Source organism: Ochotona curzoniae, unplaced genomic scaffold, assembly GCF_017591425.1.
Source record: "Ochotona curzoniae isolate NIBS_2020 unplaced genomic scaffold, NIBS_Ocur_1.0 contig_54, whole genome shotgun sequence".
Lineage (NCBI taxonomy): Eukaryota > Metazoa > Chordata > Mammalia > Lagomorpha > Ochotonidae > Ochotona > Ochotona curzoniae.
Window position 1 is genome coordinate 2,171,817 of NW_024466464.1, and position 18,225 is coordinate 2,190,041.

At 58.0% G+C, this 18,225-nt stretch overlaps 1 protein-coding gene across 1 annotated transcript in view; it reads right to left on the reverse strand.

Annotated features, from left to right (window-relative positions):
- The window catches only part of SDK1 (sidekick cell adhesion molecule 1), a 516,271-nt gene that overhangs the window by 202,191 nt on the left and 295,855 nt on the right, over positions 1 to 18,225 (reverse strand). Inside the window, exons 6-10 of the mRNA XM_040989963.1 lie at positions 15,190 to 15,301; positions 14,396 to 14,586; positions 6,737 to 6,820; positions 3,874 to 4,068; positions 979 to 1,095 (exon numbers count right to left, since the gene is read on the reverse strand). Coding sequence (XP_040845897.1) covers positions 979 to 1,095; positions 3,874 to 4,068; positions 6,737 to 6,820; positions 14,396 to 14,586; positions 15,190 to 15,301 — 699 coding nt within the window. The remainder of the gene's footprint in view (positions 1 to 978; positions 1,096 to 3,873; positions 4,069 to 6,736; positions 6,821 to 14,395; positions 14,587 to 15,189; positions 15,302 to 18,225) is intronic.

Sequence of the window (18,225 nt, forward strand, 5' to 3'; positions counted from 1 at the left end):
CATATGAAGTTATTAGCATGGCGAAAATAAGGGCATAAAGCAGAAACCAGCCGCTGGTCTCACTCGTCAGCAGCGCCCCGACCCTTGCAGAAGCCACGGCCGAGTGTGAGAACTGCACCTTTGAGATTCCGGAGGCCACCTCACGGTTTTCTGGGAGCATGGCAAAGACAGGACTGGTGGAGTTTGTCCAAACACAGACCAGATGAGTCGATACCATGGCGCGCAGGTCCGTGAAGACGGGCTCTGTGCACTGCTTGCTCGGGGGCACGAGCGAGGACCCACGGAAGAGGCCGTGGGACCACAAAACGGCCTGTGGCACCGCTCTTCCCACGAACCAAGACCACAGCTGGCATTCCGCTGCACACACACGGCGGGGAGAGAGCAATGCTACCCCAGAGGCGTCTTGAGGAAACAAAGGGAAGGAGGAAGAGGCCTTTGGCACAGCAGTCCCTGCCCTGCCTGGGACGCCTGCATCCCACAGGACAGCGTTGGGGGCAGTCCTGGCTCTGCATCCCGCCCGGCTTCACACGAACGCACACGGCGAGGCAGCAGGTGCCGGCTCACACCTAGATGGGACATCGAGGTGAGCTCTGGGATTCTGGCTTCGTGTGGCCCGGCCCAGCTGTTGGTGGCACCCGGGGAGTGAGTCAGCGGATGGAAGCTCTCCAGTGTCTCTCAGATGAGAGCAAAGCAAGCCACGGTTTACACAAAGGCACATTTGTGTCACTCATTTCTTCATTTTGAGCATTTTAAGGAAGAACTATCCTACCCGTTATTTCAAACTTTTGTTTAACAGATGCCTTCTAAGAAGGCAACGGTCTTGTCTGTCCCAGGATCTAGAACCTGGTAGGCTTCCGACAAACGTTTATTGAATCTTTGTCAATAAAACAAATGACAATAAGAACAATAAAACGTAACCATTGGCCACCACATTCACTCTGTGTGCTGGCCCCAAGGAGCGCAAAGGCAGCCACCTACCCCTCTTCCACGCGATGGCGGGTTTGGGGGCCCCAGACACCTCGCACTGCAGGACGGCTGTCATCCCGTCGGTGACCGTGGTGTCCACTGGACGCTGGATGAACGCGGGGGCCACATCTGCAGGGGGAGTCGGGTCATAAAAGGTGCAGCATGTCAGCCCTTGGAGACGTGCCATTCGTGCTGCCGGGGGCTCTGGGGGGCTCTCAGGACCCACCGCAGGCTAACGGCCCCCAGCAAGGGCCACCCTTCCAGGCATGACTGGGACCCTCTGCTAATTGCTGCCTGGGAATGACCAGAAGGGACAGTCTCATGATGGCAAGCATGTCGTAAAGGAAGAGAGGGTTAGCTGTTAGAAAGAGGAGGGACATCCACTTAAATAAACCCAACTGCTCTATAAATAAGATAATTTTTAAATATAAAACGTTCTCTAGGTAATGACTCAGGATCTGTTGTGAAAGCTAACACAGGCGGGTGTGAGGGCCTCAGTTTGGGGCACTGAGTCCGGGCAGGCACCAGGAGCCCCAGGGCTGGGGGCTCCGCCCGGTTCACTCAGCAGCCCTGACTCAGAGGAGGAAGCAGTGCTGAGCGGTGGCTGCCAGGGCTCGCCGCCTGCCCACTCCGACGACCACCACATGAACGACCTCTGCCAGGGGCGATGAGGGCGTCCCCAGGGGAAGAAGTGGGTGGCACTCAGGCCCACACCGGTCACAGGCAGCCTGTGAGCACCTCTGGGCACATGCCTGTGGTCTTTCTGCCCCTTCGTGGAGGCTACCTGAGTACAGAACCAGGCTGGACAGAACCAGGCTCCCCAGTTGGTCTCAGTACTTCTCCCCATCCAGGCCTCCCCCTGCCTCGGCCCAGGCAACGCTGTGACATTCAGACCGCTTGCACCTCCAAGTCCTGTGCGCCCTGGCACCCTCAAGTCCTTGGTTGCATGGCCCTCTGACCTGTGTCCACCAGAGCCACCCCGCCCAGCGACGGATTCTCCCTCATAGACACCTGCACACCTCCTCCCACTCCACGGCAAGCACGTGCCCAAGCTGTTGCTCGGAAAGCTCACTGCCTTTAGCTGTGCGTCACCTCTGAGCACTGCCCCCACTCCACCCAATGGGGACTGCCTGGTCACCCTGTCTGCTTCTCCACAGCGTCCCCTGCCCTTCACTGTCCCTTCCTCCATCACCGTGTCGCTCCCCCTTCCCTCTGGACCTGTCCTGGGTACAAGGGAATGTCACCTCTCTTCCTGGTGGCTGTGGCCGCAAAGCCTAATCAGACCAAAGAACTGTCTGCTGAATGAATGAGTAACTGCTGACTTTAAAACATACATTTTCCTTCCAACAAAGATGCTTTAATTTGGAAAGATGCACCTTGCCAGACCCCTGCACAGCCAGAACGGACACCAGCGTCACAGTGAGCACGGAGCACTGGACGGGCAGCAGTTGAGCCACGTGCTGCACTGAAGTCCAGCTGTGGGCCACAGCCGCCCTGTCACCTGGCACCTGGACCCTGTCCTGAGAGCTGAGTCACTGTGGCAGGGGATGGCGCGGTGGGCCAAGCAGCAACCTGTTGCCCACACCCAGCCTGCTGACTCCTTTTGGCAAGTACGGTTTCACTGGAGACTGCCATCTGACCCGGTGTTTAAGGTCTCCACATCGCACAGCAACGTGCTGGGTTCATTCCTAGCGTTGCCTTCTGGCTCCAGCCCGGAGAGCCAGCAGGGGCAGCTCAGGTGGCGGGGACCCTGCCATCACGTGAGAGCATCCCAACGGAGCTCCCAGCTCCTGGCTATGGAGCAGCCCGGCCTGGTTACCGCAGAGCAACTGAGGAGTGAATACACAAGCGATAACCTTCTCCTTCTCTGCCTGGCACAGAGAGAGATTTAAGAGAAAGGTAAATTAAAAATGCAGTGGAGTTGTACCGGAGCACAGCGCCCCCTGTGGGTAGGGGGAGCCAGCGGCGTCTGAGACTAGAACACTGGGCTAAGATTGAATCCTTCGGCATCACTGGTCGGCTGCGAAGTCGGCCTCTCAAAGCTGGCTGTATCCGGCCCCTTCTCCGTGGCCCCAACTGCAAGCCAAGCTTTAGAGAATTCTAAAGATCCCAGCTCCATTTCTGGCTTCAACATCTGCTGTTACTACAATGGCTGAAGGAATGTCGGATCTTTGGGGGGCAAATTTGCCCTCGGTGCACAGGGGAGCGGAGTGACCTGAGCCCCCAAACACGCCTGTGGGCCTTTCAAACCCTCCCCGTCCTCCAGCAGCTCCGGCTACGAGAGCCGCGGCCCGTGCCTGATGCCGATGCGTGGCTCAAGTGCCCTAGCACCTCAGAGCGTCAGCACTGCGCGTTCACCAGGGCACACATGAAAGCTATAATTCCATAATCACTACATTCCATTTCATTCTAGAACAATATTACAACTATGGGAGATTCAAAGGAAAACCCACAGATACAATGGAAACCTTTACCTTTATGTTTCAAAGACACAGAGCCAACGTGTTTCTGTTAATGGGATAATAAAAAAGCTCACAAAAGAACTGTGATTGTTCAATAAAGCTAAAATAGAGAAAGAATATAAAAAATGGGAAAAAAGATCAAAAGAAAAAGATTAGGAGCAAGCTATTCACTCAGCCGTCCTTCCAATTCTATGCAGAAACCAGGCGTTTCTTTCTAACAAAAAGCACACTTCTTGCTGGAGAAATGGGGGCTCGCAGGCGAGGGGAGCACTGGGGGTCCCCACCGCCAACCCGGGAGCCCCGCCAAGGCAGTGGGGTGCTCCTGGGGTGCGGTCCCAACCAGCCTGCCTCCCCACCCCACCCCACCCTGTCATGGCCCACAGATCCTGTTCTCTTGCTGGTCGACCTAGGGCCGCGGTGCAGCCCACGCCGTGGGGGTACTCACTGGTCACGGCCAGGTAGGTGTGGGTCTGGATCTCCCCTCCCTCGTTGCTGGCGAAGCACTGGAAGATTCCAGAATCCTCTGGAAGCAGCTTCTGGATGCGCAGGCTTCCGCTGGCGAGCACTTTGTAGCGAGGGTTTTGGAGCTTGTTGATGGACACCGCGTCCTTGTACCACCGCAGGGCGGGAAGAGGGACCCCTGCACAGGAGCAGACACAGACAGGCATCTTAGAACAGGAGGAACGGCACTGCCGAGGCGAAAGCAGCAGACATTTGCCACCGGAGGGACCTGCAGATGGCAGGGCTGTGGAGCCTCTGGGGCCAGCTCTGGCCTGCACAGACAGGATCTTTGCTGGACTTCCAGGCCCGACTTCTCGCCGTGCGGCAGACGCGGGCCCAGGACGAGGACAGCAGGCAGCACTGAGGCCAAAGCCCACGGCTAGCATTGGCTGAGTGCATTAGCCTGGGCAGAGCATGCCCTGTCTTGGCTCCATTTAGAGGCTGTGGCCACCAGGCGCCTCTCTGAGCATGGTGCCTGGCACAGTGGCTGAGCCGCTGCTTGGCACGCCAGCCTCAGAGCATCTGGGTTGGAGTTCCAGTTCTGGTTCCAATCCGGGATTCCTCCTAACGTGCATCTTGGGAGGCAGCGGGTGCCGGTTAAAGGAGTGGGGTCCTGACACCGACAAGGGAGACCCAGCGAGCTCGTGGCGCCCACCTTTGGCCTGGCCCAGCTCTGACCACTGTGGGCCCTGGAGAGTAAGTCATGTTAATGGAGACGTTTCTCTCTGTATTCAGTTCTCTCCCTTTCAAACAGAGAAGTAAAACTGAAATCCATGTCTATGTGTGTAATGCTAACACTGTGATAAACCGTGCAACGAGCAGGCTGGACGGCGCCTCTCCGCAGTCCCCACTGACCTCACCAAGCGGCTCGCGGCGTCAGAGCCGTGGCTCATCGGGCGGGCGGGAGACGTGTTTGCTGAGAGGTGAACAGACACTGGGGCGCTGCACGGCGCACGTGGGAGAAGCTATCCCGGTCCCTAAGACAGATGTGAGCACAGGCGACTCAAGGAGCAGTGAGCCGGCTCCTCCCAAGGAGTCTCCGCTTGAGCAGAGGGCCAGGCCGGGCTCGGTGCCCAGTCCACTCCCGGCTGGCCTTTCCTGGGCCCTGGGCACTGCAGCGAGAAGTGAAGCCTGCACAGCGGGCTTGGGGCCCAGCCCGCGAGTCGGGGCGCCTCTGCTGCTTGGGCTGGCGGGGTGCTGCCAAGCGCACACAGCCACCTGCTCCCACCAGGGGCCAGCTGGGACACGCTGAGGAGTGGTCAGCACCAGGGGAGGGCTCTTCCTTCCCACGCGGCCCTGCCCCCTCAAGGGGCACCCCTGGGGGGCCCGGTATACAATCATGCAGAGCACGCAGGGTGATGCATCCGGCGGGCACGCGGGGAAGCAGGCGGCATGCAGATGTAGTTCTAGACCCCACATAGCCCTGTTCCTCAGTCTTCCTGACTGTAAAATGGACTTAAGCTGACCTCTATCTTGCAGTGATCTGGCAGGACGGGCACTGAAGTCCCCGACTTGTGACGCAGCCAGGCTGTAAGACCTCTGCCTGAATAAGGTCATGAAACACGGCAAGGGAAGGCACCCCAGAGCGTGCTTTGCCTTAATTACGTTTCCTGTCACTTTTCATTAAGTCAGGACATTTTTTAAAAATCCCTTTCAAGGTAAACGTAAAACCCTGCACCGGCTCAGCCTTCCTAAAGAAGCTGCTTCCGACGCTGTGGAAGTTACACTGTCAGACCAACAGGAGGCAGTACCGATAAGATGCCGTGCTGGAAGACCGCTCAGGCTGCAGGTCCGTAACCAACAAGCAGCGAAAGCGCTGTAAAATCAAGTAAAAAAGAAGCAAATTCCTTGGTTAAGGGAGAGCTTATAAGATTGTCATTTATTCAAAACTGCTCGTTAGTGCGCAGGAGCCTGGAGTTTCTGCTTGGGGACAGTTCAAGCTCATGAACAGCAATCCTGTCCCCAGCAGCATGCCGGGGCGTGAACAGGCTCACGTGCTCACCCAGTGCCACGGGACAGCACGGCCACGGTAAGCCCAAGCTGCACTTCACATCCCCGCCACTATGCCCCGAGCCCAGCGGCGTGCGCAGGACCGGCGTGGAGGCAGGGCCGCCTCCCAGGGCAGGTGCAGATCACGCTCTCTGTACTGAGCTATTCTGGATGTTCACCAGAGTGACAGTAATTCTTACCGTGGGGGGAAGAAAACACCCACCCTGAGGACGAACAGGTGTGAATAAAGAGCTTTTCTGTCCCACAGGCTTGCTGAAATGGCCTTATCCAGGGGCTCCTGTGTCATTGCCCGCTGCTGTCAGCAGATAGTAGCAATCGGGGCCCGGGGCGGGAGGGCAGGACCACCCCCACAACAGGACCAGAGCTGACCCAGAGCTGACCCAGAGCTGGCAGGGATGGAAAATGGCACACTCCCCTTAAGAAAATGGATGAAGAGTGGGTTTTCTGCCCAGGTTTCAAGAGTGATGCCTGTAGGACAATGGCACCCCTCGTCTGCCTGGGATGGCGGGGTGAGCCTCGTCTGCCTGGGATGGCGGGGTAAGCTTTCCTCTCTGTCCCCGGGGCGAACCCTGTAACCACTGCAGTGCAGATGAGAGGACTAAGGCTCAGCGAGGTCCCGCACTGCCCAGGTGACACGGCCACCACCGAGGTCCCGCACTGCCCAGGTGACACGGCCACGTGAAGCAGCTCTTAGCCATCAGGCCCCCGTCTTCCTAGAGCGGTGCCAACCCCGCCTGGAAAACGGTCACAGCCATCCCTTCCCAGTGGGACCTGCCTCCAGCTGGGGCCTCACTCACCCATGGCTCGACACACGATGTCCACAGTCTCTTCCACTTCAGCCAAAATCCGACTTTCCGGCTCGGTGGTGAAGTACGGTGGCTCTGGGAAGAGAACGGTAATGATAAGTGGTAGTCCCCAAGCAAGAGCAGGATATGGCAAAGACTGCAAGAGCCTCAGATCATCTGAGCTCCTTTCAAAAAGTATTCTTCTGGGCCCAGTGCAGTGACCTAATGGTTAAAGTCCTCGTCTTGAACGCGCTGGGATCCCATATGGGCGCCGGTTCTAATCCCGGCAGCCCTGCTTCCCTTCCAGCTCCCTGCCTGTGGCCTGGGAAAGCAGTCGAGGACGGCCCAAAGCCTTGGGACCCGGCACCCGCGTGGGAGACCCGGAAGAAGTTCCCGATTCTGGCTTCGAATCGATGCAGCATCAGCTGTTGCGGTCACTTGGGGAGTGAATCATCGGATGGAAGATCTTCCTCTCTGTCTCTCCTCCTCTCTACATATCTGACTTTGCAATAAAAATAAATAAATCTTTTTTAAAAAGGTATTCTTCCAAACTTTATCATTACTTAGCACCCTCTGCAAACACTGGGTCATGGAGCAGAGGCCAGCCGCAATTCACACGCTAAGGTCTAGAACGCAAACCACTTCTCAGGCCGACAGCTGCTTTCCAGGTTATGGGCCTGAATCATGGAATCTTCACTCACATTTCAGAAGGACCACCCCAAGAACTTCATAAAGGTTTATATTTACAGCACGGTATTTTATACGCAGATTTGTTTCAGAAGCGAAATACCAACTCCTCACAGAGCAGGTGCAAGAGGACTGCCGGGCCGGAGCAGCATGGCCCATCAACAGCCTTCTCAAGGCTTAGCAGTTCTCCAAACTATAGACTTAAGACTTCAACGGACTGCAAAATAACAGCAAAGAGACAGAAAGAGCTTTAGCCGCAGCGGGACCCCTTGGCTGCCTCATCTGCTTAGCAAAAAACTACGGTGGTGTTATTAAACAATGAATTTCCTCGGAGAGCGTAATGCATTTTTTTTTCTCAGTTTATTCAGCAGAAATGCGACAGAGGCACGGCCAAGCACATGGAGTTTTAAGGTGATAGCGGTTTCATTAGCACGCTAACTAAAGGCTGCTGTATTCACTTTTTCTGTGACAATTTCCGGGGACTGTCTTCCCTGGTGGGTGATGTTCCCTGTAACCGTGTGGGTTGTGGACACAGCGGTGTGGCCTGCCTCCCACATTTACTATCCTTAAAATAGGGTGGGACCTGAAAGAAGGGAAAATTCAGCATTTCAAAGAAATGACCCTCTGGGCCCTTTTGTGACTCCGGTGAGGAAGCCGATGTCTGTGGGATGCTGGTTCAAGTCCTGGCAGCTCCACTTCTGACCTGGCCTGCCGCGAAGGCTCCTGGGAGAGCAGAGGCCAGTGGCCCAAACGCTTGGCCCTGTGCCCCCTACATGGGAGACCTGAGTGGCGCTTCAGGCTCCCAGCTGCAGCCAGTGTGGCCGTTTGGGGACTTAAGCCGGCAGATGGAAGATCTTTATCTCAATCCAGTCCAACTCTGCCTTTAATAGATAAATGTTTAAAAAAAAAATAGGAGAAAAGGCTGTAGGTTTCCAGGTGGAGGCAAAGTCAAGTTAGGATTTGGCGCTAACCTGTCTAGACCCTTCCGCTCCAGGGTCATGACCTGGGGGCCGAACCCCCTCTCAGCTCTATGTGTGACTACTCCAGATACTCAACGTCTCCCTCCGCCTAGCTGGCCTTCCCTGCACACGCGCGTGCCTCCCTCCGCCTGGCTGGCCTTCCCTGCACACGCGCGTGCCTCCCTCCACCTGGCTGGCCTTCCCTGCACACGCGCGTGCCTCCCTCCGCCTGGCTGGCCTTCCCTGCACACGCGCGTGCCTCCCTCCGCCTGGCTGGCCTTCCCTGCACACGCGCGTGCCTCCCTCCGCCTGGCTGGCCTTCCCTGCACACGCGCGTGCTTCCCTCCACCTGGCTGGCCTTCCCTACACACGCGCGTGCCTCCCTCCGCCTGGCTGGCCTTCCCTACACACGCGCATGCCGCCCACCCGCTCATGCCTCCTTAGCCAGAGCAAGGGCAGCAGCGTGACTTACGGTCTAAGCAGCCAGCGGCTGCATGCTCGGCAGCGCACGCTCGGCAGCACGCTGGAGTCTACACCGCCACGAGGGCCTGGCGGAAGGACATGGGGAGAAAGGGAGAGTTGGCGTGAATCAGCGCTTGCTTAGGGCCAAGCGGCTTTTGGGGAAGCCGTCCTTTCTAAAGTTACCACTTGCTTAGGACTGAGTGCTGCAGAACCCATGTTGTCGAGCTCACGTTTCTTGGTTTTGACTAACAGTGCGACCAGGACAGCACACTGAGAGCTTTCCGGGGCTGTGTGTGCACACGCGTGTGAGTGTAGCTCTACACAACGTCCCCTATGGGGGTCACGCATCACTGCCACTTCAGACACACGATGTCCTTCCCGCTGTAACCTGCTCACCCCAGCCCCCACAGCCCCCCAGCTCATGGCAGCCACCAGCGGGCCCTGTTTTTGCAAGCCCATCGTGTCAAGCGCATTCCGTAGGTGGCACTGTACTGTATCGAACCTTGGGAGTTGGCGCTGCCTCTCAGCATAACTTCCTCCGATTCACCCGGGATGAGCTGCTCTCAGTAAGACACGATCCATGGACACAGTCAGCACCCATGGGCCCCACTGACCACCCCAAGGCACTGCCCACGGCAGCTGTCTGGTGCGATGCCCCACAGCATTTCCGGGGAGGGGTCCAGCTGGGATCACACACGAAGGCGGTCTGCACGGTGTCCGCACAGTGGCCTTGGCTGGCTCTGGGGCTGGAGCCCTCTGAGCCCAACCATTCCCTGCTTCCCCAGGTACCGTGCCACGCTGAGCAGTGCAGTGCCAGGCAGGCCGGAGTGGCGGGGCACAGTGTGACTCTGGATGCAGACGCCCCCAGCCCATGCCTCGGGGATGCTTGAGGCATCAGAGCAGCGGCCGCGACCCTGAACGTCTCAACGGCTGTGCGGTCTGCGACCCTTGCTTGGTTCCTTCCCCTGCTTTACAGGCCCAGGCCCTCTCACTGCTGACCCCTCCCACATCAGTAGGAACTGACCCAGAGCACCAGTCCCCAGCCCCAGCCATGGTCTCCCACACGGTCAGCAGACAGCCAAACCCTGGGCAGCCTGGCTACGGACACACTGAGCGAGGGCAGGTCTGTTTCCACTGCGAGTTAGCTGTCCCGGGCATAGCCTCTAGCGACCGCTCGCTTGTCCAAGGGCAAGGTGAGTGGGTGTCTCAGCAAATCACTAACAGCTCTTTCTAGAAGGGTGCACTGCCCACACAGGGGTTCTTAAAAATTGATCACAACGGCAGCCGATGAAAGCGGAGACTGAGATGAACACTTTGATCTCCTTTGAAACAATATAAAGATATCAGATAAAGGTTTGCCTGTGCTGAGCGAGATTACGGCGTTAGGAAAAGGCCAGGGCAGACGGCTCAGCCTTGAGACCCACGCAGGCTCGGAAGGGGCAGTGGACATCCCTCCCGGGTGGGTCTCAAATCCCAGGGCCGCAGCACACTGCCCCTTCTGAGCAAAGGGTCCCCCACGCTGTCCTCAGTCTGATGTGAGTTGTAACTCAGTTTCACAGCATTTCCTGAGTAGGGAAATGGCAAGAAGACGTTCCCTGCTCTGATGGCCCAACCCAAGGGGTAGCTGGCCACCAGTGTGCCAAGGCTGCCCTCCCAGGCTACACTCAGATGCCCGTCCCCATTGTGGTGGGCAGAATGATCCCCAGTGCCCACATCGGACGGCAGCACGCCGAGCCAGCGCAGAGCCTGTGCGTCGGAGGAGCTCACGCACACTGCAGTCCTGCGTGGGCAGGAACACACAAGGATCTCAGAGAGGGAGGGGGAGGGGGAGGGAGGGAGGGAAGGAGGGAGGAGGGAGGGAGGGGGAGGGAGGAAAGGAGGGAGGAAAGGAGGGAGGAAAGGAGGGAGGAAAGGAGGGAGGGGAGGAGGGAGGGGGAGGGAGGGGGAGGGAGGGGCAGGGAGGGGGAGGGGGAGGAGAGAGGGGAGGGTGTCACTCAGCTACTGGCTGAGATCGGGAAGCGGCATAAGGTATAGTGGTGCTGTGCCCACATGCAACTGCCACGTAACATGGCCGTGGTGGACATAACACGGCTGAGGTGGACATCACTGGCTGTGACATGAGCTGGCACTGACACTGCCCTGCCTCCATCTTACGGGTATGGAATCGGAGGCTAGCGGCCAAGGCGCTTGTTCAAGCCAGGGAAAGCTGCAGTAAGAATGTGAACCCAAATCCTAGGTGTCCAGGCACTGCAGCGTCACAGCCAGGAGAGCACTCTGGGGGACAGGCTGAGGGGACAGGGGGCGGGCACCAGCACAGGTGGCTGCTTGGGGGCCCGAGAGCACATGACCCAGGTCAGGGTTGGCCTTCCTCAGGCCCAAGGCAGGACTGGATGCCAACTGTTGACGTGGGAGACGGCAGGAATGCCCTCAAGGGACGGAAAAGTTCAGTGGATGCCACGTGTGATCCGGGCGGCCCCTCCCTGTGGGACACCAGAGAGAGTCCCTTGCCACAGGGTTCCGGAAGCCAGGGCAAGGTCCTTTACCCATCCACAGGGGACAGTCACCCGCCAGTTCCCATCAGCTGCCAGCCGAGGGCCGTACCTGAGGGGTGGTGATCCCTGCTGCAGAGGCCAGGGAACGGGTCAGGAAGCAAAGGAGGTGGCAGGAGCGGAGGGAGGGGCCCAGGCTGCTGCAGCGCGCAGGAAACAGAGCAGTGCATGGGCGCGGACGGACACAGCCATGTCCCTGGGAGGCTGGCGCCTGAAGCTGCTGCTCAAACAGAGAGCCGGCACGTGGCTCAGTCAGGATGCCAGCCGAGACACGTGCAGCTCAGAGTGCCTGGGGAGGCCTGGCTCTGGATACCAACCTCCTGCTAACGCACACCCAGATGGGCAGCAGTGAGACCTCAAGTAACTGGCCTGGGGTGCAGCCGAGGCTCCTAGCTCCAGCCCTCGCGCAGCCCTCGCGGCTGCGGACCTTCGGAGAAAGAATCAGTGGACAGGAGATCTGTCCGTCTCTCCGATTAGAACCACCACCAGCACAAGCAGCTGGGGGCAGGTGGCGAAGGATGTAGGATGGCAGATCACACAGCCACTGCCCGTGCAGCAGGGGTGACAGCTGGCTCCAGCAGCCACGCCACTGCCCCCGGCATAGCTCTCTGCTCGCGTCTAAACCACAGAAAATGAGCTGTTCGGCAGGAAGTTGACAGGTGGAGTAAACAACCACAACTCGTCTTGTCTCATCTGGATGGAATGAAGGAGCCGAGCTGCCTCTGCGCTCTTTCCTGTGCGTGCTCATACCAACAGCGCCTTCCCCAGCGCTGCGGGGACAGCCCGTGATATTGCTCATGCTTCGGCGGATCCCGCCACGCTGGCCTGGCCAGGGCTCCCGGGCTCAGCCAGTCCTTCCGAGTTGACAGACATGCTCTCAGGGCTTGGCTCGAGCCAGTCACTAAGTGTACCCGTCACAGCAAGACCTGGCCAACAGAAGGGGATCTAAGTCGGCATCCTAAAGAAGTGTGCTCGCGTCCCTTTAAAGGAACACAGAGAGGGCCGGGCACAGAGGCCTAATGGCTAAAGTCCTTGCCTAGCTCACAGCATCCTGCTGCTTCCCATCTAGCTCCCTGCCTGTGGCCTGGGAAAGCAGTCGAGGACGGCCCAAAGCCTTGGGACCCTGCACCCGCCTGGGAGACCTGGAAGAAGCTCCTGGCTCCTGGCTTCGGATCGGCTCAGCTCCAGCTGTTGCGGTCACTTGGGCAGTGAATCACTGGACAGAAGATCTTCCTCTCTGTCTCTCCTCCTCTCTGCATATCTATCTGACTTTCCAATTAAAAAATAAAGAACAGAGAGGGATGCTAGCTCCAAAGGACAGGAAAACGCTCCACTCTGGGATTCAGACAAAAAAGCACAGAAGTTCTCCCACAACAGATTTAAATATTTTAAAAAGGAATTATGGTAGAAGCATTCTAGTTTGCAGGGAGATAAATTTCTTTCCTTGCTTAAATTACCTTTAAATGTTTCAACGCAATATAGTCCTGTCACAAGAGATTTACACATGCCACATTTTAATTTTGGCTCAGTCCGCTCTGCGCCCTGTTCCCATGGCTGTAGATCAACCGTGATGAGAGAGTCGTCGAGAGAATGGGATGTGATATTTACATCTACAGAGAAAGGACGGACGACCAAGGCACCGAGGCACCGGCTCAGAACCCAGAATCAACAACGATGTATGACTCAGCTCCTGTTCTGGTACATTCAGCTTTGCCACACTTCTTCCAGAGGGTTGGCGGGCTCACACGGTGGTTAGCAGAATCCTGCTTGGGACACAGATCTCAGTGATTTAAAGGATGGTGACTGGGGACAGTCTTGTGGTGTAGCCTGTAAAACCTCTGCTTGAGAGACTGGCATCCCACATGGGTAGCGGTTCGAGTCCTGGCTGTTGCCCTTCCAATCCTGTTCTGTGCTAATGCACTTGGGAAAGCAGTGGAAGATGACCCGAGTGCTTGGGCCCCTGAACCCCGTGGGAGACCCTGATGAAGAGGGTGGCCCGAGTGCCTGGGCCCCTGCTCCCGCGTGGGGGACCCGGATAAAGAGGGTGGTCCGAGTGCCTGGGCCCCTGAACCCGCGTGGGAGACCCGGATGAAGAGGGTGGCCGAGTGCCTGGGCCCCTGAACCCGCGTGGGAGACCCGGATGAAGAGGGTGGCCTAGTGCCTGGGCCCCTGAACCCGCGTGGGGGACCCGGATGAAGCTCCTAGCTCTTCGCCTTCAGGCTGGCCCAGTGCTGGCTGTTGCAGTCATTTAGGGAGTGAGCCAGCAAATGGACTCTCTCTCTCTGACTTCCCTTTTCTCCTCTCTAACTCTGCCTGTTACACGGCAGCCCGATGTGTGAGCTGATTTCGTGGGGACTTGCCAGGGTCTCACCAGCCAAATGGCAAAGCGCAAATCCACGACAAGACACTGCCGCTCTCCACGGACCCCTTCGTGTCCGAGCTTCTCGGTTCCTTTTTTCCCAAAGGCGAGAGGCAAGGAAGATGCTCCGTCCGGCCATGGACGCCAGGGGCTGTGGCCCGCAGCACGCCTGCCGAGGCAGACCGTGCACTGGGAACCGAACCACAGGCATTGCAGAAGAACCTTCCAGCGTTCCGAGGCAGGCACTCCAAGGCATCACGCGGCCATTTTTAGGATGCGTCTCTTCCGACTTTTCTATTGAACAGACTTTTCCATTAAAAACATCCAGGGGTTTTTAACTTTGCTCTGGGTCACAGAATCTCAGCTGTCATGGGCCAGTTTCTGCACACTGCCACCTGCGTGGGTTACGGGAGGGCGAAGCAGCCGAGGCCGGGGAGCAGGTGCTGCCTGTCCCAGGGCCGGCCACTCCACCTCCCCAGCAGTCAGCATGCAGACTTAGTCATGGTCTTGCAAAAGCAGAAAGCACAACAGGACACATCTGGAAGATCTTCTCAACCTGTCTTAATTGTGGAGTGAAAAAGTCAGCGCAGTGCAGGCGTTACCATCTGGCTCCACTGAGTGCTGGGTGGGAGTCTATGTGCCCGGCGAGTCTTACCTATGATGGAGAGAAAGGCCGTTGCCCGGGCCGGCTCCAAGGCGCGCCCTCGCAGCGTGGCCTCGCACACGTACGCGCCCGTGTCCGCCGACGTGGGGCTGCTGATGGTGAGGCGCCTCCCGAAGCTGTGCAGCCCGCTGGTGACCCTCACTCCGTTTCTCTTCCAGCTCACACTCAGTTCCTCCACGGGCCTGTGAGGACAAGGACATTAGCGGCAATAATTGCAAGCCACGGCCATGGCAATAATAATGATTTCAGGCATTCAGCACAAGCCTGACAGAGCTAATTCTACCAGGAACCATGGTGGGCTGACGTTTCAAAATCAATCCAGATATAGCTCTGCCCCCCAGGCACGCATCCGTATCCAGTCTGCTCGAGGGCTATTGAGCAGGGACAGCTAATTGCAGCAGCGATGGACCATAAGTGCTAATGATTCCATTTGCTCGGGAAAAGAATGTCTAAAATAAATACTATGACAGAACTCTCCAGCCGCATGCGAGGCGTGAACACTGGAGCTTGACTCCGGAGCGGCCACTCAGGAAGCAGGGAACACACGGGGCTGAAGTGGGGATGTGGCAGTAACGCCCCTCCTTCAGCCACAGCCTCCCCAGTTGGAGTGCCCTCGGAGGAGGCCCTTACGGGGCTGCAGGCACAGGGCCTCGCTGCAGTAAGAGGCCCTGGGAAAGGTGCTGCGTCTGGGTTCCTATCTTCCCAGATGCTTGACCCAGGAGGAGAGGACTCCAGGCACCCCTGGTGGTGTTGTGGCGCAGGCGTGCCTCCATGCTCACCCGTACCTGGCGCTGGCTATGCATTCCAAGGTGACCTCGCTGGATCCCGCCACCACACTCCTGTTCCCGGGGGCCACCACGATGACGGGAGCCATGGTCTCGGCAATGCCAGTGTCCTCTGTGGCAGGAAGAAAAAAAAAACACAGAAGCTGTGGAATGCTGCGTGGTACCAAAGACGGGATGAGGGGATGGGTTAGGAGAAGGACCTCGCCAAGGCACGCCGACGGGACTCGGAATCCACGGGGCCCTGACACAGGGTCATGGCCGTGGCCTCTGCTGCACATCAGACTAGGCGAGCTGTGCTCCACGCACTGCCAGCCTCCGCCTGTGACCGAGCGAAGCTTTGTGCCACAGCATGGAGCGCAGAGTGGCTAAGGCTTGAGACTGTCAGCATTTTCTGAAATGCTTGCTGGCTTTATTTAAAAAAAAAAGATTCAATATTTTGCTTGTTCAGTTGCCTAGTGTCCCCAGAAGCGTCACATTTGTTCGACTGCACACACACGTTTCTGGCGTGGGATCCCCGGGAGGCCGGTGCCCCGGAAGCAGCCGGATGGAGCCGAGGGCCTGGGCGTGGGTCCCCAGAGCAGACGCCCAACTCAGCGTTCAGTTCTGTCACTGCAGGTTCAAGCCCTTAGTTCTGGAAAGTAAATAATCTGGATCTATCTCCGTTTTGTGAGTATCAAACCATGAATAATTCACCTTGCACTGCAGGTGACGAGGGAGTAGGGGAAAATACGACAATACATTGTGCCACTTTTCTCTAAAGAACACTTAACACCAAAATTAAACTTCCTCCTGTTTGTTCAGGGAATCTGGCACTTCTAGGAAGGAGCTTCAGTAACAGGTGAAGATCTAAGAGACTGAAGACAAAGACAAATTTAAAAGACTGCAAATGCAGAACGTATCCTCCGGCCCTTCCAGCTGCCAGCAGCTGGAGACCCCCGGCCTGCGGGTGGAGACCCTCGGCCAGCAGCTGGAGACCCCCGGCCTGCGGGTGGAGACCCTCGGCCAGCAGCTGGAGACCCCCGGCCTGCGGGTGGAGACCCTCGGCCTGCGGGTGGAGATCCTCGGCCTGTGGGTGGAGACCCTTGGCCAGCAGCTGGAGACCCTCGGCCAGCAGGTGGAGACCCTCGGCCTGCGGGTGGAGACCCTCGGCCTGCCAGCAGCTGGAGACCCCCGGCCTGCGGGTGGAGACCCTCGGCCTGCGGGTGGAGAGCGGGGGAAGGAGTGGGCACAGCCCCTGCTGGACAACAGGAGGAGGGGACCTGCCCGTTCTCCAGGCTAACTGCACGCAGCTCCACATGCCTGGGGCAGCCGGCGACTTCTGCAAACGATGCGCGTGGATTCAAACAGGAAAGCCTAATGCAGGCGGAGCCAAGGCACTGACTTTTCAGACCTACCCCACTGACTGAGTCCCCAGGGGAGCTGGGCGGCAGCCTGGCCTTCCACGCTGCCCCCTCTGGAGCCACCCTGGGGGCTCCCTCCCTGGCAGCCTGGTTATCTGTGCACAGACACCTTCCTGACGGGCAGAGGACGGCCGCCAAATGCCAATCCGATTGACAACTGCCCGTGGGCTCTGCAAGCCGCTGACGAGGAGAAACCCGAGCAGCTAATACTTGCAAATACTTATGAGAAGTGAAGGAGAGCACTGCGGGTGCCAAAAGGTCGTGAGCAAGGCGCTAATTTGGCGTTAATCACTGCTCAGCTGTGGTGACAGAGGAGCAAACCCATGCTCAGCACTTGTCACTGTTGGGGGAACTGTCCCTGGGCCACTGCACATCCTCCCGCCCAGAGGGAGTGGCTGCTCTCAGGACAAGGACAGGTTGGCCCCCTTCCCCGCCAGCCTGGGCTCCCTACCCTTCCCCGCCAGCCTGGGCTCCCTACCCCGCCAGCCTGAGTCCCCTTCCCCGCCAGCCTGAGTCCCCTTCCCCGCCAGCCTGGGCTCCCTACCCTCAGGATCAGGTGGCAGGCAGAGGCATGGTGCACCCAGCTCCCTCACAGGCAGCTCCAGGGGTACAAGAACAAAGCTCGCTTAGTTTTGCTTCGCACCCAACAGTCACTTTTCCTTACAGCACGCGCCAAGCAGCCGCTGTGTCTGTGCGTCCTGCAGCATCCTCGCTGGCCAGGACCGCAGGACAAGTCGAGAGACTTCCTTATGCCCAGGCCAGCGGACGTGAGGCTGTCCCTCACCCAGCCCTCTAACACCGCTCAGTCCCTGGTGCTTCCTCACTGCGCACGAGCTACCAGCGTGCTTGCAAGAGAAGTGGAAGGTGGAAGAGAAACAGACAGAAATAGAACAGTGCCTAAGAAGCAGTGAAGACACACAAGGACAGCCAGGTGAGCACGACCACAGCAGGACAGCTTCTTACTGCAGAGCCAACTCGCTGTTGGAATTTTGCAAAAACACCGCAGGAAAGCGCCCAGGAGTGACTAGCACCCACACATCTCAGCAAAGTGTGTGATTCTGCCGCCACGTGCACAAGCCTGGGAAGGAACAGCAGAGGGGCTTAATAACCCACTCTGTGGGGGCCGCTCTTCTCAACCTTACCACACACTTGATTTTAAACTCTGCTGTTCCTTGATTGGCCACTTTCAGACATCAGACTCGGATCTGCTATGACGGATGAGCTTCAGCTCACACATACCACGCTGCCATCCTCCATACAGCTCAGCTCACACACACCACGCTGCCATGCTCCATACAGCTCAGCTCACACACACCACGCTGCCATCCTCCATACAGCTCAGCTCACACACACCACGCTGCCATGCTCCATACAGCTCAGCTCACACACACCACGCTGCCATGCTCCATACAGCTCAGCTCACACACACCACGCTGCCATGCTCCATACAGCTCAGCTCACAGACACCACGCTGCCATCCTCCATACAGCTCAGCTCACACACACCACGCTGCCATGCTCCATACAGCTCAGCTCACACATACCACGCTGCCATGCTCCATAGAGCTCAGCTCACACACACACGCTGCCATGCTCCATACAGCTCAGCTCACACACACCACGCTGCCATGCTCCAT